Source organism: Camelus bactrianus, chromosome 5, assembly GCF_048773025.1.
Source record: "Camelus bactrianus isolate YW-2024 breed Bactrian camel chromosome 5, ASM4877302v1, whole genome shotgun sequence".
NCBI classification, from domain to species: Eukaryota; Metazoa; Chordata; class Mammalia; order Artiodactyla; family Camelidae; genus Camelus; species Camelus bactrianus.
Genome location: NC_133543.1, coordinates 58,244,177 through 58,269,146, shown reverse-complemented (window position 1 = coordinate 58,269,146; position 24,970 = coordinate 58,244,177). Strand labels below are relative to the sequence as shown.

General features: G+C 38.9%; 1 protein-coding gene across 9 annotated transcripts in view; it reads right to left on the bottom strand.

Annotated features, from left to right (window-relative positions):
• OSBPL6 (oxysterol binding protein like 6) overlaps nucleotides 1-24,970 on the bottom strand; it is a 186,657-nt gene that overhangs the window by 30,217 nt on the left and 131,470 nt on the right. For 4 of the 9 annotated variants that reach the window (XM_074363954.1, XM_074363949.1, XM_074363950.1 and 1 more), the window contains 7 exons: nucleotides 24,003-24,116; nucleotides 23,716-23,886; nucleotides 20,116-20,248; nucleotides 13,633-13,736; nucleotides 12,963-13,055; nucleotides 8,541-8,615; nucleotides 3,064-3,229 (listed from right to left, as the gene is read on the bottom strand). In XM_074363954.1, the coding sequence (XP_074220055.1) occupies nucleotides 3,064-3,229; nucleotides 8,541-8,615; nucleotides 12,963-13,055; nucleotides 13,633-13,736; nucleotides 20,116-20,248; nucleotides 23,716-23,886; nucleotides 24,003-24,116 (856 nt within the window). The remainder of the gene's footprint in view (nucleotides 1-3,063; nucleotides 3,230-8,540; nucleotides 8,616-12,962; nucleotides 13,056-13,632; nucleotides 13,737-20,115; nucleotides 20,249-23,715; nucleotides 23,887-24,002; nucleotides 24,117-24,970) is intronic. The other 5 variants (XM_074363956.1, XM_074363952.1, XM_074363957.1 and 2 more) reach the window with 3 other exon arrangements.

Below are 24,970 nucleotides of genomic sequence, written 5' to 3'. Positions count from 1 at the left end.
AGATCTAGAAAGAATATGTAAAATTATAAACTTCTCAGCACTTTAATTCATGCATGGATATTTTCCGGAAAGGTTATGTTACAGTCTAATTAAAAGTCAGCCTTAAAATGGAGTCTATAGAATATTTATACACAACACAAATATGGTAATGGTAACTAATCAGGATGAAAGTTTTAGCATTTCACACCAGACTGGCCAACAAAGACCTGGAGGCAGCATATAATATATCAATTTTAAATCTCAATATTTAGAAACTAATCTATAATTTCTAGAAGGAAAAGGAAACAAGTTTTATTCTGCCATGTTTAATGATAATATGTGAGCAGTTCTGTGTACAATGAAGCCTCATGCAGATCATTTAGAACTATCTAAAAATTATTTCCCTAAAGTGTGCATTCAAAAAAGATCATTTTATGACTCCTGCCAATATAAATCAGTCAGCTGATTGATAAGTGCTGACTAGTTCTCTTTGGGATAGGAAATGATTTGGTCTTAAGAACAGCACTTGGATTACTTTCTCAGCCAAGAACATCTTGATATCAGAAGTGCTTTCAAAGAGAGTACAAACTTCTAGTTATAAGATGAATAAGTTCTGGGGATCTAATGTATGTATGTTGGTTACAGTTAATCATACTGCATTATATACTTGAAAGTTGCTAAGAGAGTAGATCTTATATGTTCTCACCAGAAAATGAAATGGTAATTCTGTGACATAATGGAGGTATTGCTATCGTTATGGTGGTAATTATTTTGCAATATATAAGTGTATCAACTTGACATGTATACCCCAAATGTGCACAATGTTAAATTATAAATGTTAAGCTATCAAATTATAGCTTAATAAAGCTGGAAGTAAAATAAAACAAAATAAAAGCAACAATAACCCCCCCCCATTTCTGCATACCTAACAACGTACATTGGTAAAATCTGAGGCAATCTTCAGTTTTGAAACAAAAAGGTTAAATTTCCAACTCCTATCTTTACAATAGCAGTTTCTATAAAATGCAAGTCTTCTAAAACAGAGATCTCCTTATTTGAGAAAGGTTATTTTTAAAAGAAGTGGAGTAATTTAGCACAAAAAAGTGGCCTGAATTAAAGGGGAAAAATGGCAGGATCACAAGGGACTCACCATCTATTGATTTACGTGCTACATTCTAGTTGTCATCAATTTTATGGTAATAACTTGATAGCTGAAATACATTAACCCCACTGGCAGCTCTAAAAGTGGACTCTCACTGATTTCAAAATCCATAATTCCTCCTAAAGAGTTCACTCAATAGTCATAGAAAAGCCCCCCTTTTTTTTCTAGCACAGTGGAAAAGAAAACATGTTGTTTCAACAGAGGCTTTAAAATTCTGTTGAAACTTGGATTTCCTGAAAGCCTCGGGATTGCAACCAAATATACAAAGCTTTCCTGGGGCTACTTTCAAATTTATCCATCTTCCTTTAGAAGCTGTGCTATATTTAATTCACACAGTTGTCTCATTCTACCTGCTCCTATAACCCCGTATTAGAAGTAAAAGTTACTGGCTTTCTTGGCCATAAATCTATGCTGTTATATAAACAGAAAAGCATTGCTCTAGTCTAATGACATGACTAGCATCCAGCTAAGAAATGTAATAAAAATGTGTAAGGAGTAAAATAGCAGTAGAAAGAGAGCTGGCCGTACAGAATCTCAGCTGAGAAATCCACAGGAAAGAAAAGGGGCGGGGAGGGGGAGATGATTTTGCTTAACTGTTTCAGGGTTGTGGAATTAAAGAAATACCTGACAGTACATCTTTGCTGATGGTTTGAGAGTATAAATTTTTTGTTGACTTCAGCATTCCCAGAGATGCCCGCAGCATGCCCCTTCTTTTCCTGAGCCACTGGGCTCTTCAGTATTATGGGGGATACTTGAGATGTTTCATTTAACACACATTTTCAAAAATATCTTATAACCTATTACCAGCAGCCCCAGAGGAAACAAATGTGATTAATTCATCATAAGGTGCCAGTGACTGAAAGTAACATAAGGTATATCTTTCTCTAAGAGATTACATATTTTATAAGACAGTGCCTGAGAAGGTACCATCAAAAGCAAAAGACAAATTTCAGTGGCTGAATTAAAGGTGGAGAACACTGTAGCAGTGAGGGGAGGGAGTTAATTCAGGAGCTGAGCTTTTCTTGGTCAACACAGACAAGACTGCCTAGTCCATCTACACTCCACGAGCCTGCTTATTTATTACACTTTACTCTCTGTGGCTGATGACAGCAGTTAAACATATGCAACATGCCTTATTGAAATTTCCTATCAAAAAAGAGACTCCACAGTGGGGTGGACTTCCCCTCCCCTCAAATCTGGACTGGCCTATGAAGCTCTGCCCAGTGGAGTGCAGTGGAAGGGACACTGCTCCAGTTCCAGAGCTGGCCTTGGACAAGGCTGGTCACTTCCATTCCAATCCGCTCTGTTCTTTTGGAGCCCTGAGATGCGGTGGAGAGGGAGAGAGACAGTTGTGTGCAGCCTCTCAGCCTCCAACCAAACTGCGGGGCACCTGGATGAAGCCACCTTAAACCATTCAGCCCAGCCTCCAGCTGAGTAACACTGAGGGAGCCCAGCCAAGGTCACGTGGCACAGAACTGCTTAGCAAAGCCAGCCTGAACTCCTGACCCACCAACTGTAGCTACAATCAGTGAGTGCTGTTCAATTTAAAAAAAGACTCAAACAGAATCTATTTCTTCTTTTTTTTTCCCCGTGCAAAGGCTAACGTGCAAGTATGTATTAAATGATGAAAAACATGCTGAGTAATAGTGTCTGCCAGCCTGCCTAGAATAACCCTTTCTTTCTGCCTTTTCTCTCCATTCAATGATACTTTCTTTATTCAGTCTGAACTGTAACCCTATGATATGTGTTCTCCCAGGAGGCAAGCATCACATCCTGCTTCATTTTGTCTATAGAGCTCCAACAAGTGTATAAATCATTTAATTTTTCTACCATGACCGCCCAGACACGGATAAGAAAATACATGGCAACTTTTCCATCAAAGAAGAGAGCTTCTCTGAAAGGCACATTACATTGGTTGTTACCTTTTTGTGCAATTAGACAAAATTCTTCCTGAAGCTTTGTATAATCTGTTGAACTTTCCAGAGGGTCGGTGAGGTGGCTAGGGGGAGTCTGAAATTCAATATCTGCACAAAGGTTGGGATTGGAGGAATGCAAGCGAACCGGGGACATGGTAGCACTGAAAGGAACCTGAAAGGGGAGGACACAAATTATTAAACAGCAAACAGCACATTGTTCCACATTCTCTTACACAGAAAAGATCTCTTCCATTCTCCCCAGTAATAGAATCCTCTCTGATGACACACTCGGAGACAGCACTCATTTATTTTGCAGGTGGCTGGGGTAGGAAGGAGTATCGTTTCCCGGAGCTGATTTAGTACTGCCACTGACTCCCTGGCTTTTCCCTGTCTCAGGAAGAGATGACTACACAATGACAGGGAGAAGAGGCATAATCCCAGGTAAGCTTCAGCTCTGAGCCCACTGAAACAGTACCGGCCGAAAGCAGTCTGAGCTGTGACGCAGCTGACCTTCTCTTACAAAGTCTGGGTACTCACATCAGAGGGCTTTTTATGCCCACTTCTTTCTGAGCCTGGAGCAGGAACTCACTGAACAGGTGACAATTCAAGAGGCACACATACAGAAAGATTCACTTGCTCCAATGCCATTAGAGAAAACATAACTCAGTTTAATACTAAATACAGTAACGGTTTAAAGGACTCACAATTAAATTTGAAATTGATTTATCAAAATATATTTGTAATGAAATATATATATTATATAAATTACTGTAGTTTACCTTTGTATGTTACACATAACTGTTATACACGAATATGGCTTATGAACTGGCCAATATGGAAAAGCATTAAGTAAAAAAAGTCATATTACTATAGATTTTCCCAAATACTAGAGGTACTTCCTTGCCCAGGCTGGATCTGGGCTAAGATTGTGATGGGTGGAGGCACAGCACCTTTCCCTTTCCTTCTGGAAGGTTTTACCTGACCATTACAAATGCTGTTAGTCAAACATTCTTGGGAAATGGGAATATCAATTCCTCTTGTAAATCAGATTACCAGTAACCTCCCCTAATTCTTACTGCACAGATGTGCATTCAGTTATCTTCAAGAATCAGACTCTTAGGCTCCTCCACAAGCTGAATTTTGCATAAATTAAAAGATAATTCACACCCTCTATCTAACAGAAAATATGGTGGAGGAGGAAGGAACCAGTATCTCGCCTGATTTAAATGTATGTCAGAACCCCTTCCTTTTTTCATTTTTTTGATATATCTTCAAAACTCGTAACAGAAAAAGAGAGGGGGGTGGAGAGAGGGAGCGAGTGAGTATATGTCTGCACTGAGGGAGGAGGATGGAGGAGATGGAGATCCCAAAAATCTATCCTGAGCTGCAGTCTGTGGGTCTGTGTGAGGAGGGCTGCTGAGACTGGAAAGCGTCCTTAGAATGGAATTTGTCCTGGAATGGAGTTATTTATCTCAAAAGATATCCAGGGCTTACTGGGAAAGACAGCGAGCATGTTCAGAGAAGCTAAGCATGTTACTATAGAATATCTGAAGCATTTGGTATCTGGAGTCATCAAAGTAAGTACCGCATTCTCCATGGGGACCTTGGCTACACTCGGCTGGGAGATGTCACGAACTTGTGTATCTCATCAGGATCAGAAGTTCTGGCTATTCCAGAGAAGAGACTTAAAAATAACAGATAAGCCACTTGAGAAAATGGAGTCCTCGGGTTCAATATTGCTGGAATCTTGTCCGGGTAACTTTGTGCTAATAATGACTGAGGTTTTTTAGGGTATCTGTAAAGGAATAGGATTTACATGGAAGAATATTTGAAGACAGATAAAGAAAATTTCTGACCTTGGCTGTGGTGATGCTAAATCTAGAAAGAACAGTCAGTCCAAGGTCCTCTAGGAGCAGGGAATTCACGTAAAGGTTGGTAATTAGGAGGTCATGGGGAGAGACTGTGACCTGAGGAAATGGATAGACCAGGGAGTTTTCAGGTTTAAGGATATGGCTTCCAGATACAAAGAACTAAAAAACACTTCAGAAAAAGGAATGTGGGTGTTCAGTGACAGGAAATGAAATGTCTTGAGGATCATGGAAAAGGGTTTTATCTGCAGCCAGGTGCCCTGAACACTCCAAGGACTGACACGGCACAGGGGAGGGTCTCTTACTCTGAGTGGGTGAGGAGGCTGGGGGAGAGGTGGTAATGGGAGGCCATGAGCAGTGGAGGCCCAGAATGCCCAGTAAGGACCCAGACTGTCCCTGAGATAATGCCTCTCTATTAAAAGTTGGAATCAGACGCCAAGAAGAAAAACATATTACAAATTTGTATTTTGTACATAATGGAAGTCTAAATCAGCAATTAAAGCAGTAAAAAGGATTTTGTATCTAACCCACAGGAAAAGGGACTTGGAATGCTCTATTCAAACTGCAATCAGACAGTTCCCTGGGAAATTGAAAACTAATTTTTATAAACTTCTAGCTGAAAATGTTTATACTGATATCTTTTTTTGTTAAAAGAAGTATATGGAATGGGTCATTTTAATCGAAAAATTCATGAAATGAAATTGAGAACGCAAATTGAGATGTATTAATCTAATTCTAATTGAATATCTCTGCAGCCTGGGGACTTATTTATTCAGTTTTTTTATTCATCAATTTGAGTATCATGGGATTCCAACATTTAAATGGTAACTAGGTTCTCTGTTGGTGATGACTGGAGTGGGAGCTGTCTACAGCTCTTAATGTTTGTACCCGAGAAACTTCAACACTGAAAATGTAGCTTTATACCCTTCTCAGGAAGGAAATTCAAGGCTTCCTTGAAATCCTGTGACAGGGAGTAAGCCTGATCCAGGAACATAAAATAATTTCAGTTTGGAAGCAGGCTGTGAGGAGATGCTTTCATCACCTGTCTGTAAAGCAGTCAAAAGAGGAATCAGATTGACGGTGGACTATTGGCATAGACATTTAGCAATAGTAAACATGAATGATAAAGCGAACACACAACAGGAGGTCTAAGGCAGATTCTGAGTGTATACCACTCAGGGAGCTGTTGTGAAGAGTGTCCTGCTGCTGTTACTCTGCGTTACAGGTGCGGGGATCCTGGTGTGGTGTGCTGGTTGCACTGGGACTCTCTGTCTTCTTCCATGGGGAGGGCCAGTGTTTCTCTTTCCCAATCCCCTATTCTGTTGGGTCTGGCTGACGTTGCAAGTGGACCATTACTGATGCTAGTACTAAGAATCAACGAGAATAAATCTCTGAAACATCTCGGGTGTACTTCTCTTTGGGAGCAATCTCAGCTGCCCTAGACACCTGAGTGGGTGAGGAGAACAAGTGACTGAAGTCATCTGGAAGCATTCCAGGTAAAAGGGCACCTAGCAGGATAGCGTAGGTGCAAAATGTGTGGGCTAATTTCAGTGTTGAAAAGAGGAAGGACAGGGAATTGAGGGGAACCACTGCACTAAAAGAAACAGGAGGGCTGAGTCGTCAGTGACAGCTCACTGAGATGTTGGCGAGGGGCCGAGGGAGCCAGTGGAAGGTCCTACTAGATGCTGTCTTGCTCTGGTATGAAGTTAAAAAAATCATAAACCCTAGGGGGTTTGGAGTCACCGTTCTCTCTAGGTATTCCTGAGTACATTACTAAATGTTGCCAGCTTTTCTCATTAGATGCTCTAAGTTATTCTTAACCTCTGTGGTCACAGCTGTCCTGTGGGGAAGTGAACATCAATATCTCCATCTTTCAAAAGCCTTTTCTCTTGTACTCTTGACTAAAAAAAATAGATCTGTTCTATTTAATAGGTTCTAATCCAAGTTTTATTATATTCACTATATGTATCTGCAATCAAAAAAATGAGCACAGTAGAAACACAATCACTTCCCTGCATGCCATCCTAGAAGTACATTATTTAAAGAAACAGCATTTTCATAAAATGATTGACCTTTCCTTTCCATACTGAGATATTGTTCTCACCCTAATAATCATTTGGATTTCTGAATTTTTTAAATGAAAGATTACATTTAAGAATTTTAAAACTGGGGAGAGGGTGTAGCTAAGTGGTAAAGTGTGTGCTTAGCATGCATGAGGCCAGGGTTTAATCCCCAGTACCTAATTTAAAAAGAAAAAAGAATTTTAAAATTAATTTTACAGGTATCTATTGTCAGAATCTGTTACCATATCAGTATAACATAATTTATTCATTTGCATTTTAATAGATGCATAAGATAGACATTAACCATGAAATCAGCTTCAAAAATTGGTTTGTTCAAATGTTCACAAAACTGAGTTTAAGAGTCAGTCAGTCCCCTAATTCCAAGTCACTGGTTCATTTCATAATCAAAATCAATTCTGTCTGAAACAATTCAGCTAAGTACCCAGATATAAAGCAAGAGTCAGTCACTAATCCTAAAGTGGAAAACCAACAATCCTCACTTTAGTATCCATTCTCCAACAATGCAACCAAAATATTTTCATATTTGTCAGCAGTTTTAGTCTTAAAATACATTCCACCATCAGCAGAAGTAAGACTGTTATAATTCAGGAAAAATTCTCTAATAGCCAAAAAACTAATGTCTCTGTTTGCTATGAACTCTGTATTTAAAAAGTTGATAGGATGTTATGATTAAGCAAATATTATGATTTACTTTTATCCAGCATAAGGTTCTTATATTGACATATTCTATTTCACATTCACCATGGACAGCTCATTAATCTAAGTACCTTACAATCAATTTGAAGTTTTGGTTATTTGCCGTATCTATCTCATACCTCCTCCATCCTCCTAAAATCCATCCTATTATCTCTTAAGAAAATACCAAACCAATATCTAGATGTGAATTAAACACCATTTAACTTTATGGTTTTCTCCTTATTTTTCACCTCAATATTCTCTGCAGAAAACAATTTTCCTTTGCTGAGTATAAATTTGGGTAGCCATTGAAAGATGACATCAAAATTCACCTTTTCTTATCCTCTCACTTCTTTATTCTCACATCCTTTTCAAATAGTCACACTGCTACAAAAAAAAGCACAATTTATGTCTGTAGTAACATGACTTTTCTTAGAAAAACAGAAATCAGTTAACAAAGGTTTTAAATCAGTATGGCAAAAAAAAAAAAAAAAAAAAACCAACAAAAAACAACCCAAAAAAGACCCCCAAACAAACAAACCAAACCAAACCAAACCAGTATCCTTTAAGGAAATCTCACACCTCAGTTTTGCAGCCTTGAACTTAAATTGTGTCTTACACTGACAGTAGAGTTGAGCTCTGAATTACTAAGAGTTTTCCATCGCAAACTTGAATACCGTGTGTGCCACCTGCCATGCAAAGACAGCCAGGGAGCATGCGAGAGCTATGCCAACACGGGAGAGGGAGACGGCTGATGCCACCGCATGGGAGTGGCACCCTCGGAACAGGGGAGGTGACGCTAGCACACAGTTTCTCATTCTTATGAAAGGTCCACTTGAGATTGAAATCCACTCACTGTTGTAGCCACTGCTGCTGCTAGCCTCTGCCGGCGCCGAGTTGTGCTGAACTGGCCCTTCGCAGATGGCCCTTCCTGACAGTGAATGAGAGAAGAGGAGGGAGGAGAAAACATGGGGTAGGGGAGAGAGAGGACAGGAGATGGGAGGATGAAAGATAATCAGACAAGGGAGAGGGAGAATTTTTAACTGAAGTTGACTTTTGCTCAATCTTAGCATTGAAAAGCTCGAAGGGGTATTCGTGTGGTGAGAGAAGTTTATCATTCTCACGACAGAACACCCAAACACTTAAATTTATTCGCTGAAGATAAGCCTTACCCTAATAGGAGATGGGAAGTTATGAATTGATGAACAGCTTACCATTTCAAGGTAAAATAAATGTACATACTCTTTTATTCATGCAATGCCATGTTATATGAAGTTGAAAGGCAGTCAATAAATGGAAGTAAAGAAAAAAATAAGTTCAGGAACAAGTGATTAAATAAACAATGCACAGAGGCTAAAACAAACAGGTTGTAATGAGAGTCCAACTCCCCATTTTTTCTCCTACTATAAAGTCTCTGGGATTCAATATTAAGAATGGTATTGGGATTTTTTCAGGTTGAAGAATTTTCCAAGGAGGAAGCCAGTTTCAATGTCCACATTGTGTTGGAATAACACCTACAAAACTCAACTATGGAAATTTGAAAGCGTAAGTTTCATTTAGTGATGTGTACCTATGCATAAACCAGTAGAAGAATTCTAGAGATTCCTTTCTTTCTCTTTTTTGGTAGACAGGATTAAGGGATAATAACATTTCCTTCTAATCAATTCAACTTTGCCTGCACTTGACAAACCCTAACTCTTCAAGGCTGTGAGCAATAATCTCAGTTCCAATTAACTGAAACTAAGAGTCACCTAACAATCCTGTCTGAGGGGGGAAAAAAACCCAATAGCATAGCTGTGTTAATGTTTTTGAAACAAGAGAAATAGTTTAAATTCTTATATCTCTAATCCTCTTTAAATTTTCCAAATTACATTCACATTTATCTTCCATCTTCATAAATCTTCTGTGTACATATATGAATATGTTTATTACACACAAACACACATACACAGATAACCTGTTTTACACAAAATGTTTTCTATACAAAATCCCTTTATGTCTAATGCAGAAAAAAAAAGAGAAAGAACTATTTTTACCCCTCAGTGTAATCTGAGCATCTGTGAGATCTAGGTTAGCTACACATGAATGACATCAGCTCAGTTATCTGCTATCCCATACTGACTACTAGTCCTCATACTCTCCAAAACTCAGGGATCTAGTATTTAATTCATGCTACTAGCAACATAGGAAATTAAGCCGCAGTCTCTTTTGTAGCAATCCTTATAAAATCATTCTCTTCCTGCCCTCCTCTACCTCATTTAAAACATAACCAAATTGTTTCTGCATAATAGTGATACTGAGATTGTTTATCAGAAACAGAAATTTGAAGCTGGGGACATAGGAAGTATTTTTTCTAAAAGGTAATTCCACAGAGCCTTCTAGGACAACTGTTGCCTTCAGTGAATTACACAATGGATTCCTGAGCTAGCTTCCCAGTAGCTTTTAGTAGAAATATGGCCATATGGGTCCAAAATTTAACCTTCATATTCAAATCAACAGCATAATCTAACTCAGGTGAAAATAAGCAATGAAACATCCAGTATAACATGCTCATCATTTCTACTTCCCTAAGGTCAATTTTTAAAATGATCTATTTTTATAATTATTTCAAAATTATAACTACTACGGAATGCTGAATACGAAGTTCAATAAAACAACACCCACAATAACAGCAGCAGTAACAATAACCACCATGACCACCACCAGACAGTCTAGGTCCCTTCACACGTGGCTGGTGGACCAAAAGTTCCAGACTAGAGAGGGGATGAAAAATAAGCCATTTACTACAAAAAGTCTCTCCAGTTGGCCACAACAATGACCATCCGAGAAAGTGGTTCAAGTAATGAAATGATTATGGGCTCAAAACGAATACTGAGCACCATGAGATGGGATTCTAATGGTCAAGAAACATTTAAAGCAGGAGGGAAAACCTGTGCCTTAGGGAGAAGGTGGTGGGTATGTTTAACCTACGACAGTAAAAACAAATGCTATGCCCTTCTGTGGGTAAAATACTGATAACGTTTAGAGCAGTCACAGTCATCACTGGCTGGTTTTATAGTTCCCCAGCCAAGAATGCATGCTGAAGAAACTTCAAGTGACTTCGCAGTGGTAGAGAATGGGCATCCTGAGGGATCCTGGAAGGCATGTTGGTTTGGGTGAGCAGAAGATGCTCAGTCTGCTTAGTCTAGGGATGGTACTCAATTCTGCAGCATTCACCCTATGATCCTTTGGCCAGTTCAAGTGCAAGTAAGGTTTCTCTGGGAATGATTAATAGCTTATTGCCACCTCTCAGGCTAGTTGTTTCCATTGGAGTTGGAACTAAATCTCCTACTTTAGAAAGTTTAATGTTTTCTTTGAGTGTGGGGATGAGATGATTTCAATTTCCCCTCAAATAATTAAACCAGAATCACAAGGGCCATTTTGTTACTCCCTGGCAATACAAAAACAAGGCAAAATAGCATAAACAAAAATGTAAGAACAAACAAACCATCCAAAAATGTGACAGGAATATCAATGAAGACTATTTTCCTGCTTTTTTAGCAATGTCTTTTGATGACTGAAAAAGATTTTCATAAACTCTCCACACGCTGAAAAGCACAGTATCTAGGAGGGCTATTCAGAGTTGCATTCTGTTTCCTTCAAAAAAAAAACTGAGTGATATGGAGGCCACAGTGGGCCTTGCTACCACAGCAGAGCAGCCAGGGGCACTCACTCAGACTCACTGAGAACGAACCTGCTCCAGACCACAGCTGTGAATGGGAATCTGTTTACCCATATCTTATAAAAACAAGATTGAATTGGTATCTATCCACAAATGTATATGTTCTTATGATGCTGGCCTTCTTCAATTATTTTACTTATAATGGTTCTTTTTTCCTGGCTATGATAACCATAGATTCCATGCTTAAAAACAAAAAACCCAAAACTCACAAAACTAGACAATCACACACTCAAAAGACATGAAACCGCCAAAAGCAATTTTAGGTAATTTTCTTGTGAAGTCATCTGGCACATCTGTCTCTACAGTATTAATTTTCTGAATAGAAGGAAAAACACACAAGCACATACTGAACAAAAGACCACAAAAAATTGTGTTCATAGAATGTGGATATTCTAAATAAAAAACCATGGATCTTTAATTCTTGTGAAAATTTATTTTCAAATACAGCAGATTAGCCAGCAAAGCAACAAATAGTTTGTTATTTACACATTCAGAATTACAACACAAAGAATGTTACCAATAAAATCGGAATTAAGGAAGAATTATTATTCTTACTTAAAAGACACTGAAGAATTCTAAAAAGCAGTTCCTTTATTACCTTTGTGTTAGAATGTAGATTGATTTATAGTGTAATAAAAAGAAAAGCAAAATCATAAGTCTAATTTTGATTGTGCAGGGAAGAGTTCTTTATAATATAAAGCTAGGATTGGAGTAGAAGAAATTCTAGTTTAAAGATCTGAAAGTAGCATGAATTTTGACATAAAAGGTTTTAGGCATTTACCATATTTCATATCATTGTGATGTAATGTGATAAGAGGATCTTAATTTAAAAATTTAAAACTATTCATTCAACTAAATAGCTAATTTAAAATGAATTTCAAGAAAATTTATTAGGAGCCATTAAGAATTCAGTTGAGATTTTAAAAGTGATTGTTGATGGCCAATAATACCTATTTTTGTAGAAGCATAGAATTTTAGAGTTGAAAGGGAATTCAGAGATCATTAAGTCAACTATCATCACTTTACCCAGCAGCTAATGGAAGTCCAGAAAATTTAACAGAAATGCATGAGATTACACTGCCAGGAAATCACAGTGATTAGACTAGAACCCAAGTTTGTTAATTTCCAGCTTATTGCAATCCTCACTTATTGATAGATACAAAGTTTGGACAAAGTTAATACATAAAAGGCTCTTTTAAAATCTAGTATTTATAAATGAATGTTCATTACAACCCATTTGATTTTCAGTATAAATTTTTAAGGTGACTTTTTGTTAAAATATGTTTAATGGTCCAGAGACCATAACTGAGAATGAAAATGCCACTTTGCAGCCATATTACATAATTTTAACTTCTCTTTTAAATTCTTTTTTACTCCTGCCAGAATAAGAATAGATTTCTTGCTATTTTAGATAATATAACTCACTCTGAAAAGCACTAGCTTCAAAGTAGTTATAAGCTGCTTTAAACCTTTTAACTTCTATGAACTGATGATATATAAAGACTAACATATTAAAAATATATAAAAATATGAATGAAGGAAAAGTAAAGTCTGTACCTGCAGTTGTATTTTTGTGTCTTTGCTGACACTTTTTGTTCTCCATCGTCTTGTGACTCGCTTGTCTTTCTTTGAAATATCTACACAGTTAGCCTATGTTACACAAACAGTTAAAAGCAACAAAGTATTTTTAAGTTAACACAGACGATACAGGCATAGACAAAGAGAGCACAGCAAGTTAGTAAAGAGTCATTGTTAGACGCCTAAAGCAAACTGGCCAGGAGATAAAGGCATAACTGATGCACAGTGGGCATTAAAAGCAGAGACAAAAACTTAATCATAAAACATATTTTTCTGCTATACAAAATGAAAACAGGAATAGAGATCTTTAGCATTTTTTCCTACATGAAAAGACAGTAATAATTCTGAGAGGATCTAACTTATAGCTTCACAACTATCATTTCTAACACAACACAAACGTGGAAGAATGACTCAGATATTTACTTATTGGAGTTAGTTTGTATTTCAATGTAAGACATTTCAAAAAGACATCTTAATTAACACAATGACATCAAGATTCAAAAACATTAAGAATAACTCCAGAATATAAACTAATCTGTGCTGTAGTTATTGTCCTTTAAATGTTACCTTATATATTCACAGAACAATCCAGTAAAACTTCTGAGTGAATATCTTAAGGTCCTTTGACCAGCAGCAATAATATGTTTACCTGCATGTCAGTAAAGTTAGGTGCTGACTGAGTTCTCTGAAGTATTTCCAAATTTTGCAGGAGTTTGCTAAGTTCCACGAGGTTTGACTGGCAGTGTGCAAGGTCTAATACAAATCAGAAATAAGAATATGTTAGAACTGGGCAGGGAGAGGTGGTGATGGTGATATAAGGCAGTCTATCCAAATTATGTATTTGCATAGATCAGGAAGATGCATGTTTACAGAACAATGATACCGGCAAATCAAAGAGAACAGACCCTTCTCTGGTTTAGAACCATAAAATCACTGATTATTTATTGAATTACTTTAAAGCCCACTCTTACAAATGAACAGTTATTAGTGTAGAGAGTCATTAAAATCTCAGTGAAATTGGATGTGCCCATTTTCCTGCTGAGGTGGCCTCTGTCACCTTAGAAGCACCCTCAAGAGAACTTCAGCAGTTGTATGGTTTTGTTATTAGAAACCTGTCTGCCTGCTCCTAAAATAGTTTACAAGGTGGCTGCCTGGAATTTGGGTGGAGTCAAAGTCAAGTTCAGAAAAATAAGATCAAAGTCAAGATGAACATATTTATCTGTAATTGAGCTCACTAACAATGTTGCAATGATTTCTTTAAAATCTATTAGAGACATACTAAACAAAACCAGATATTCTCAAAGTGTGTTCCCTGGACTAGCAGCAACAGCATCACTTGGGTATGAAATTCCTTCTGCTTGAATGAGTTTCTTCATTCTGTTTAGAACGAAGAAATGACTTCTAAACTAAAAAACAATTTTGGGAGGTGTACTTGAAAACAGTTTTTAAAGATGTGCATACCAAAAAAATACCACTCAAAAACTGACTTTGTGAAACTACAGTCAAGAATATTGAGTTTTAGTATTACATATTCATTATTTTAATTATTAATTAATTATTATCATATTTACAACATGGCTCCCAGTTATGTGATAACTTTTACATGTGTACTGTTTAGTAGAGACTGCAATAGGGCACGTCTATGAATCTGTTATATCATAAAGTGGTTTTTCCTATTTTTGTAGCCAGTTAATAAAAATTTCAATTATATTATCTCTGTTTCTCATTAAATCTCAAAGGTCTGAATTGTTATGGATATGGTACAGGCAACAAAATATCACTGTTAGGTTGCAGTTAAGGATTAGCTGGGTCAAAAAGCATAGATAGTTGTGTTTGGGGATTTTTGACATTTTTGGTGGGTTTTTTGCTGCATATAAAATAAAATAGATGGCTAACTGCTATGAGGGTCTTTATCAGGACTCAGGATCTCTGTACACTTGACAGAGAGGAGGGCAGCAGCAATACATCGGGTCCAGGTCTCTTCCAGGTCCCTTCTCTTGGCAGCATCTGCCTTAGGGTGGAGTCTGGGTGGGCTGTTCAAGTGCGGCTGTTGATCTTCCAGGGAACTCTGGGCCATCAGTGGCCTTTGAATTCCTTAAGAAAGGAAATCACCCAGTGGAGGTGGTGGAAGAAAGTGCTAAGGGGGCTGGTGCCCTTCCGCCACCAACCCCCTTTGCAGGGGAGGCAGCACGTTTGTACTCTTCTCATTTCCCCCACAGAGAAAATAAGGTGAGTGGCTTGGAAGGGTGGAAATACAGACGACAAAAGGGAAGGAAGGAATGAGGGAGAAAACTGCCAAGTTGGAAGGGAGGGGTTAGAAGGAAAAGGAGAAAGGAGACGGCTGAAGAGACCTATATTTTAACTGGCCTTTTAAAGAACAAAACTACATCACAAGCACTGTGCTGGGAGGGACATTATCTAACAGTACCTACCCACTGAGCCTTCTATCCAGTAAATATTACATTCATACTTCTTAATAATTGTGATTATTCTACACAAATGGTACCTGTAGTGTAGCACAGAAATCTAGAAATGGGGCTTAAAACCCTTTCTAACAGAATGGAAAGAGAACTTGATAAATGAACTCAATTCAAGGCAAAATCACCCAAAACTAGGAGTCGGGAAGTGTTGATTTACTGTACATTTCTCAGCTGCAGTATTGCTCGAGTGGTAACAGTACCAGCCACCCTCTTACCTTCCCGACGGAAGTAGCAACTGAGATGGGGGATGAGACGATTCTTTGCAAACCAGAAATCGTCTTCATGGAGTATTAATTGCACTAGGCTTAGTAATCCTTCTGGGACTGTAACGTGGAACAAGTCACACCATGCCTTGACATTTCTATCATTTAAAATATGGAAGAAATCCTCGGCTGAATTTCACTGCTCGCCTAAGTGTACAGCTGTGTGTAAGGAATACAAAGATTTGCCCAAGACAATAAAAACATCTTTAAAAAAAGAAATCTCTAGAATTTCAATAAATTAAGATTAAATCTAATTTCAGAATCTGGGAAAAAGGGAAAATTATGCTAAGAAAGGACTCCTGAGATAGTTTATAATAGTAAAAAACTAAAAACTTAAGTATCTAGCAGTTTACTTATTTTCTCAACATCTCTACCTTGTTCCAAAAAGAAACATGTGACCCAACTGTGGAATGATAAAATAAATTAAGGTATATTTAAAAATATCCATTTATTATTTCATTTAGGTACCACTGATTGGGAAGACATTATGCACCCAGCACAGTTCAAAGCACAGGGAATGCAGCAATCAAGTAAGATTCATGGAATTTACATTCTGGTTTAAAACAATTACACAATAATCTATATGTTGAACTATATGTATCCATCTTTAATGATGGCATATACTGGTACATAAGGATGGCATATAGATTATTAGTTTAATATTTTGTTTCTACGGAAAAAAAACATTCTCCAAGAGCCAAGCAATTCCCTTACATATTTGAGAAGATCTGGCTTGAGAGAAGTCCAGATCTATGAATAGCTATTCTCTCTAAGTATTAGAACTATAAATGTGATATATTACGGGTTCAAGAGGATGCTATATAATGAACTTCTGAAATGCAACCAACCACATTATTGTAGACTCTATGAAATGATCGGGATAGACCAAAAAAAGTGCTGTGGGAGTTTAGGAAATGAACAGTTACTGTGGTTTGAGGTCATCAGAGCAGACTTAAAAGAGACAGAAGAAACTTTTGTGGGTCTGGAGGATTGATGACAAGGAGTCAGCAAAATAGGAAGGTGGAGAAGGGCAGAGAGGGCACTGCAGGTTGGGAAGAACAGCTTGTGCAAAAGCATGGAGGCAGGAATATGCAAGTATGTTCAGGAAATAGCAAATAAGTTTAGGTGGGCCTATGACGGCAAGGTTGAAAGGGCAGGCAGGGACAGAGAGCTGAAAGCTGAATGTTAAGTGCCTGGCTAAGTAGTCTGGACTAGAGCCCAAGAGCTCATGGAAGACCACTTGAAGGGATTTTTGCAAAAAGTTATTTTAAGAAATAGTGGTCTTAAGCGAATATTATTTGTAGTGAACAAAGAATTGGCTCTGAAGTTAGTCAAATGTGGGTTAGCTGGACTCCCAGCCTCTCCACCATGGCAGCTGTGCAATCAGTCTTGGGCAGATTCCTCAACCTCCATGCATTTCACTTTCCTCATCTGCAAAGTGGGGACAGGAGTAATACCTACGTCTCATAGCCGAGGGCAGTGGGATAATGTCTGCTCAGTGCTGGCACCGGCTGCAAACATGTTCAAGAACAGTAATGTCCCAGGAGCCTCTGAAACGATGGAGCCACACAGCAGGAGACTGAGGGTGAGGGTACCAGTCAGAGGCTGGGCAAAGGGTGGGCCTGAGTTAGGACATCGGAAATGGAATTTCAGAGGAAGGGGAGGTGAGGGGGAGGGGAGACGGGGGAAGTCTTCAAAGAAATGACAGAGCTCAGTCTCAGCTGAATGAACAGGCTGAGTGGGTTAAAGATGACACTGAGGTTTCAGGAGGAGTTATAACAGCAGTACTGACAGAAACAGGGAAGTCCAGGAGCTGGGAGCATTTTCATGGAGGAGACAGAGAGTCTGATTTTAGGCAGGCTGAGAAGAGCGTGTGACAGAGTGTGGAGAAGGGTCAACAGCAAGGGAGAGGGTGGGACTACAGCACAGGTGGGATACAGAGGTCTGAGATTTAAAGAGTTTCCAGCCTTTTTGAGAGAAATGTGGTGCACATGGTAAGACCGCCTAAATTTGAATCCCAGCTTCACCATGACTGGCTGTGTGAACTTGGTCAAAGTGAGCTAACTTCTCTGTACCTAAGTTTTCTCACCTGCAAAATGGAGTTGGAAGGATTAAATGAGTTGATGCATATAAAACACCTAGAATAGTGCCTGTTGCACAGGAAGTCTGCAGTACCTATTAACTTCCCCCACAGCCACTGCCACTACCACCACCACCATCATCATTATCATTACCACCACTACCACCACCACCGTCACCACTGTTATCATCAAAAGAGAGATTGCAGTTGAAACTCTAAGCATGCCTATCATCTCCAAAGTACAGAGCACAGTCATTAGGATCAAGTTGGTCAGGATCAAGCTCCAGCTCTGACTCTCATTACTATTACTGAAACTAAAAGCAAAGACTGAATCTCGATCACCCCCACAACCAAGGCTGGCCAGAAGGGAATCCCAGTGAAGCAGAGGAGGAGCAGTCAGAGAAAAAGGAAAACTTCACAGGGCCTAAAAGAGGAGGCTCATTAGAGAAAGTCCTGCAGGGCGGGTCAGAGGATGAGGCTTGAGAACACAGCATAAACCAAGATGGCCTCCTGCTGCCAAGAATGCTTTTTCCATAGAACGAAAAAGGCAAAGTAAAATTATGGGCGAGAAGCTGGAGTCTACAGGCTGGGGGCAGGAATGAGTGAAGCGGGAAAGACTTCGGTTGTTTCATTATCGCACTAAATCCTGAAGGAGAACAGAATGGCAGGACAGAGGACACAGGCAGAGCAGTCAGGATGGGGGGCAGAAGGATCACCCCGAGACTGGGGAGAGGGCCCAGGGATGGGCCACAGAGGATTCTGAAGCACACAGGGCGACAAATACATCCCCCCAGCAGCCAGGGGCTTCCTGGCATCAAAGTCAATGTCTATTTATTTTTATCAGATGAATAGATTCTGTCCCAGTAGACTGTGTCAATCTTTTCAACAATGGAGGTGGCCATATTAAATGCCACAAGCATGTGTGAAGCGGCAGAAACTAGAGGAGAGGCTGAACTGTCCAGAGTGAGCACTGAGGCGAGCCTACAGTGTTCTAGGGAGTGAAGCTCAGCTTCTTTTCCCAACCTGAGTCTATTAAAGTCAAAGTAAAGTCTGTGCGTTTTGTGAATGTATCCAAGTAAGATCCTTTTAATGGGATGTCAGCTGGACACACTTTATGAATATAATGGCCCCCTTAAAACCATATTTTCACATAAACATTGAGTTTGAGATGTGAAGACAGCTAATAAAAATGTTGCTGACTGAGTTCATGCATGTGTAGAGCAAAAAAAATTGGTTGGGGTATGAACACAGATAGCTAAATTTCAACTTTTCTAAGCAAGGACGTAAAATAATCTAACATATCCTTTCACCATAATTTCATAAAAGAAAAAAATTTAATATTAAAAAAGTTACACCCAGGGTGGGGGTGGGTATAGCTCAGTGGTAGAGTGTGTGCTTAGCATATACAGGGTTCTGGGTTCAATCCCTAGCACCTCCATTTAAATAAATCAACCAACCAACCAACCAACCAACCTAATTGCATACCCCCTCAAAAAAAAAAAGAAAAAAAGAAAGAGTTTTTTAAAATAAGGCCGAACATCATCTCAAAATAACTTTTAAAATTAAACCTAGCCTTATTAAATACTTGATATATCATTGGTTTTCTTTTTTCATTTTTGAAGGTCAAATGAAAACTGTCTCACAGAGTGGAAATGGTCTGCAGATCCAGTTTGGACCAATGGGCTCAGGCTAATCACAAGAAAGAAGAAAGTTTCTGCAGATTAAGAGGCTCAGAGATGGTGCAGCGAAGGAATCGTGTATTAGTTCAGAAGATTTAATAACCGATTCCTGGTGGAACACCACCACCAGGTAACTGGGGATGTAAGATGCAGTATACGTTTGCTCTATATCGCCAGCAGCTGGGAAACAGGAAGTTTGTTCATGGGCAAGATGGAGCGGCAGAGAAGGCAGCTGTGGCAGGGACCTAGCAGACTGTCAAGAGGGAGGGTGGAGGGTGCTCTGGAGGTAGCACTCAGCTGTGTGATCCCCCCAGGGTCCAGGGTGCGGGAGGCTAACCAAGCCAGAAGGGAGCTGGTAATGCGATGAGGGGGAGCGCTGAAGTAAGTGGCAGTCGGGGTAGGGGCAAAACCCGATTCAGCTGTGAGGATGCAGGAGAACAGACAGGTAAGAAGCCCTAGTCAAGGCAAGGAGAAGATCTGGGGTATAAACAGAAGAAGAAAGAAAGATGGAGGCAATCAAGGGGGCTGGGAGGTGGGGAAGGTGAAAAGTGCAGTACCCACCCACAATCTGCCCCTTTTGTGTCTGTTTCTCTGGCTCATCCTGAGAGCCCACCCTGGGCAAGAACTAACCTTCTGCACACCTGTCCATTTCTTCCGAGTCCTGTAGCCAGGCCGCCACTTTGCTCTGCCCGGTTGTGCAGGTTGCAGGGAGGCTGTTGCTGCATGGTAAAGGGGACTGCCATGGAAAGCTGTTTGGGGGCACCTATGGTGAACAAAGGAAGAGTTTCGTTAAGCAGAAACAGTACATTTAAGTCACTAAAAAGAAGACAAGCATCTTCAAATTGACATTTAAAAAGAGAGGAAAAAAGGGTACACTCAAAATATGTAAGAAGCCTCTTGGCTAAACGTGGTATGAGCTCAGTGAGGCCAAAATTCATCAGCAATAATGGCACTCATTAAGCTGCCATCTCCACCGCACAGTGGAGGGGAGCTCATTCAAGTCCGTTAGATCTCAAACCCATGAGGACCTACCAACTCAAATTTTCAATAGTTTTGAATTTCTTAGTTAAGTTGTCCTTCTTACAGCAGTCTAAACTCATGATGGAATGCCTTTCCTTCCCGAAAGCTCTCAGTACTCTATAACCAACTCACGGTCTCATCAGCCACTTAAGTTTCTTAAATACATTACTCACCAGCAAGCAACTTCGCCATGCTCTGAAAGCACATTGAAAACTGTACATATAAAACGGCAATCTCGGCCAGTTATTATTATCTATAGCTGACAGACTTTCCATTAAAAGGGATTTTATGTGAAATAAATAAAAGTTGTATGATGTATATACATACTAAAGTGATGGCAGTAAACACTCAGTGAAAAAAAGCAGAAACTTATTTCCCCCAAAGCCAAAACTTTAAAATTCCATATTTGACTTTATATATTCAATTACAACTGATTTTGTCTCTTCTACATCACAACAAAGTGAAGGATGCACATACTTAGCAAACCCAGACTTACTTATTACCTGCACAGGGCCACAAACCAATTAAAATTCAGGAGTCTCATAATTTGATGCTTAGAATGCAAGCTAAGTGATAAAAAGCTCTTTTCACTCTTTATTGCATTTTGATACATGTAATGGAAATCTTTCACCAAGTTAGATCTTAGAGGTGTGTCATTTGTAACTAGAGCAATAGATCTAGGAAAACCAGCGTTGAAGCGCTTTCTTATTCCAAGGCAAACAGTGGGGAGGATCTGGTTTCAGTTCTCCATTCTCAGATGTCACCCAAGTTATTTAATAAATAACACAAGGGATGAAAACAATACATCTTTTATCAACACTCTGTGCCAAAGACACAGGCAGAAGCTGGAAGAATCAAAGGATTAAACATTTATATTTTTTAAATATTCATCTGGGATACATTTCTTACTTAATTTGGACTAACTCTGGGATTCATTCTATTTTGTGCTGAGAACACAGGAGGCCTAGAGAAACTTGGGGACTATCTTGAGCATCTTGCGTTGGATCATTGAGTTTCCTTTCATTTCAGAAGCGGTTAGTATTAGGGATCCCCTAACACCCTGTTCCTAGGAGAGAGATACTCCAGAATGAAATAAGGTTTGAGAGCCTTGTGAAATACAATTAATGGGACTTAAAAAAGTTAGCTGGGAGAAAATTTTTGCAAATGAAACCGACAAAGGCTTGATCTCCAGAATATATAAGCAGCTCATATGACTTAATAAGAAAAAAACAAACTACCCAATCCAAAAATGGGCAAAAGACCTAAACAAGAATTCTCTAAGGAAGAAATACAAATGATCAACAGGCGCATGAAAAAATGCTCAATATCACTAATTATCAGAGAAATGCAAATCAAAACTACAGTGAGGTATCAGCTCACATCAGTCAGAATGGCCATCATTTAAAAGTCCACAAATGACAAATGCTGGAGAGGCTGTGGAGCAAAGGGAATCCTCTTACACTGCTGGTGGGAATTCAGTTTGGTGCAGCCACTGTGGAAAACAGTATGGAGATTCCTCAAAAGATTAGGAAGAGACTTACCATATGACCCAGGAATCCCGCTCCTGGGAAATGACACCTGCACCCCAGTGTTCATAGCAGCACTATTTACAATAGCCAAGACATGGAAACAGCCTAAATGACCATCGACAGATGACTGGATAAAGAAGATGTGGTATATTTATACAATGGAATACTATTCAGCCATAAAAACCGACAACATAATGCTATTTGCAGCAACATGGATGCTCCTGGAGAATGTCATTCTAAGTGAAGTAAGCCAGAAAGAGAAAGAAAAATACCATATGAGATCATTCATATGTGGAATCTAAAAAGAAAACCAATATAAATACAAAACAGAAACAGACTCACAGACATAGAATACAAACTTGTGGTTGCCAAGGGGGCGGGGGGTGGGAAGGGACAGATTGGGATTTCAAAATGTAGAATAGATAAACAAGATTATATTGTATAGCACAGGGAAATATATACAAGATCTTGTGGTAGCTCACAGAAAAAAACAATGTGACAATGAATATATATATATGTTCATGTATAACTGAAAAATTGTGCTCTACAATGGAATTTGACACAACATTGTAAAATGACTATTACTCAATAAAAAAAAAAGTTAAAAAAAATTAGTTAAGTAATTCCACTGAAATAGCAAAAACTAACTTCATTTCATCCAATTTGCTTACTCTCGCAGGTATTCCACGAAGTTTTTCAATGCTTTGCAAAGGAAACTTGGATATATGTTATTACATACATCCCTATGTAAGAAAACAGAAAAATGAAATCTTCGCTGAAACACACTTGAACCCAACTCCTTGTGGCAGCCAGTTATTCACAGATGTCTCTAGTCTCGGTATCAGGTGCTAAGTGGGAAGCTGGAAGACCCCTGGGCAATGCAATGTGGCCATGGTTCAGAAAACTTAATTATTGAATCAAAGGCAGAAACAGCTGTCTCCCTGCCTATTGTCTTAACTTTGATTTTTAATAGGGAGCACCTCTAGCTTTTCAGCAATACAGAAAAAGAACTCTTAATACAGCCCAAAGAACAGCTTCAGCCTCCCTTAATCTGGTACCTGGTATAATGGAAAAGACACTGATTTTGGAAACAGATGAGGATTCAGAGCTTGGCTCAGCTATTTAATGTCTATGTAACTTCCGGAGAAAATTCTTTACTGTCTCTGAGCTTTGGATATATTAAAGACTAGAAATGAATGAATGTTAAATGCTTAACACAGTGCCTGGCCATTTGAAAGGGCCACTACTTACTGTCACATTCTCTAGCCCACTTGTTTAACCTCGTGAGGAATGTCACTGGTCTCTCTCATGGTCATGTATATACTACAGCTCAAGGAACAAAAGCAAGTTTCATGTTCAAAACTTTGTGGTCTTCTTATTACCACCAAAGAAGACATCAATTTGTAGGTGCTGATAAACCCAATCTTCACTCTACTTTCTAATATTCCTACAAAGCCATATAAAATTAAGATGAAAGGAATAATAACTGTTAATTCTCTTGGTGACCCACATTTCCACCTAGTCTACACTTGTAAATAACTTTGTTAAATGTCACTATTGTCTTCTGAGGGTTAGTTTACAAGCAAATCTTCTCTTACTGGTTTGTCAAATGAGACTCCATTAACATGTTTGCATAATTTTCCAAGCAATTTCTGGGCTGATTTTTATATAACAGTCATACCTTTCCATCCACAACAGAAACATTAGCAGCCGGTGAGGATTCAGCTGTGGAGGTTGAAGGAAATATGTGAAAACTAGCATCTCTTGGTGATCTCACAATTTCGTTCTGCCGATACAATCGATGATGGCGCAGTTTGGAGACCCACGCGTCAAACCAGTCCTGGGATTTCACCTAAAACAAAGAATAAGAGAGGCAGGTAATGGCGAAACAGATCTCCTGTTTACCACTGGTACAGGCAAGAGATTTCCCTTGATATTGGCAGAGAAACTGTTGAAAAGTGACTTTACCTTCAAATGATAGATGTGTTCTTCTGTGTCAAGATCTATTCTCCGAGCTTTCTTTTTAATTGACATAACAGAGAGTCCGACATCAATGCTTCCATGGACCTTCCCTTTTTGAATCTGAAATCAAAAGACTAGTAAATAGCCTGGCAGGATGTGTGATTTGATATGTCTTTGTGTTGCAGTTGAGCTTAATGTAATCTTTAACTTATCTATAGGAGATGGAATAACACATTTCCTTTACAAAGAAGATCTAATGGCTGAGGTTCTGAAGTTAAGGTCCTTAATCTGAGGACAGCTGAAGTTGCAGTGAGTTCACACCAATTTCAATAAGTAAGACTATTCATTTCTTATTCCTGCTTTTGGCATAACTATTATGTCAAGTCTTCATAATTCTAGATCACACAGTTTATAGCCTAAAAAAGATATATTTACTGGTTCTTAAAATAACTAGGGTCAGTCTTTGACCACAACCCAGAACATCCCCAAGTAATCAGTCAGAAGACAGCTGCTGGGGGAGAATGGGGCAGCTGGGACCGAGAGCCCGGAGCAGACAGCTCTTCATTCTGGCTGTCCTCATCTGATCAAGGACACACAGCTGATTCCATGAAAGAGATGGGGACAGAACTGAAATCTGAGCCCTCCATTAATTCCCCTATACACAGTGATAAGAAGAGTATTTTCTAGTTTTGCATGCAAACGGTGACTTTTCATATTAAAGAAAAATAATTTGAAATAATTTTAGAGTCAGGATTCCCAAGATAAAAGGATGTATAAAATAGAAATGAAGTTTATAAGACAGGTGTTAAAAGGACATCGATGAGGACAAATGTTGCTTTAAATCTCAAAAAAAGCACGTAAAGCATGGTTTATGGAGAGATGCAGGGAAAAAACCCTATTTGGGTTTTCTCTCCAAGACAGAAAGGGCAATTTTTATTAGTGTGGGACTTTCAGGTTTAAGGTTCTGTTTCAAA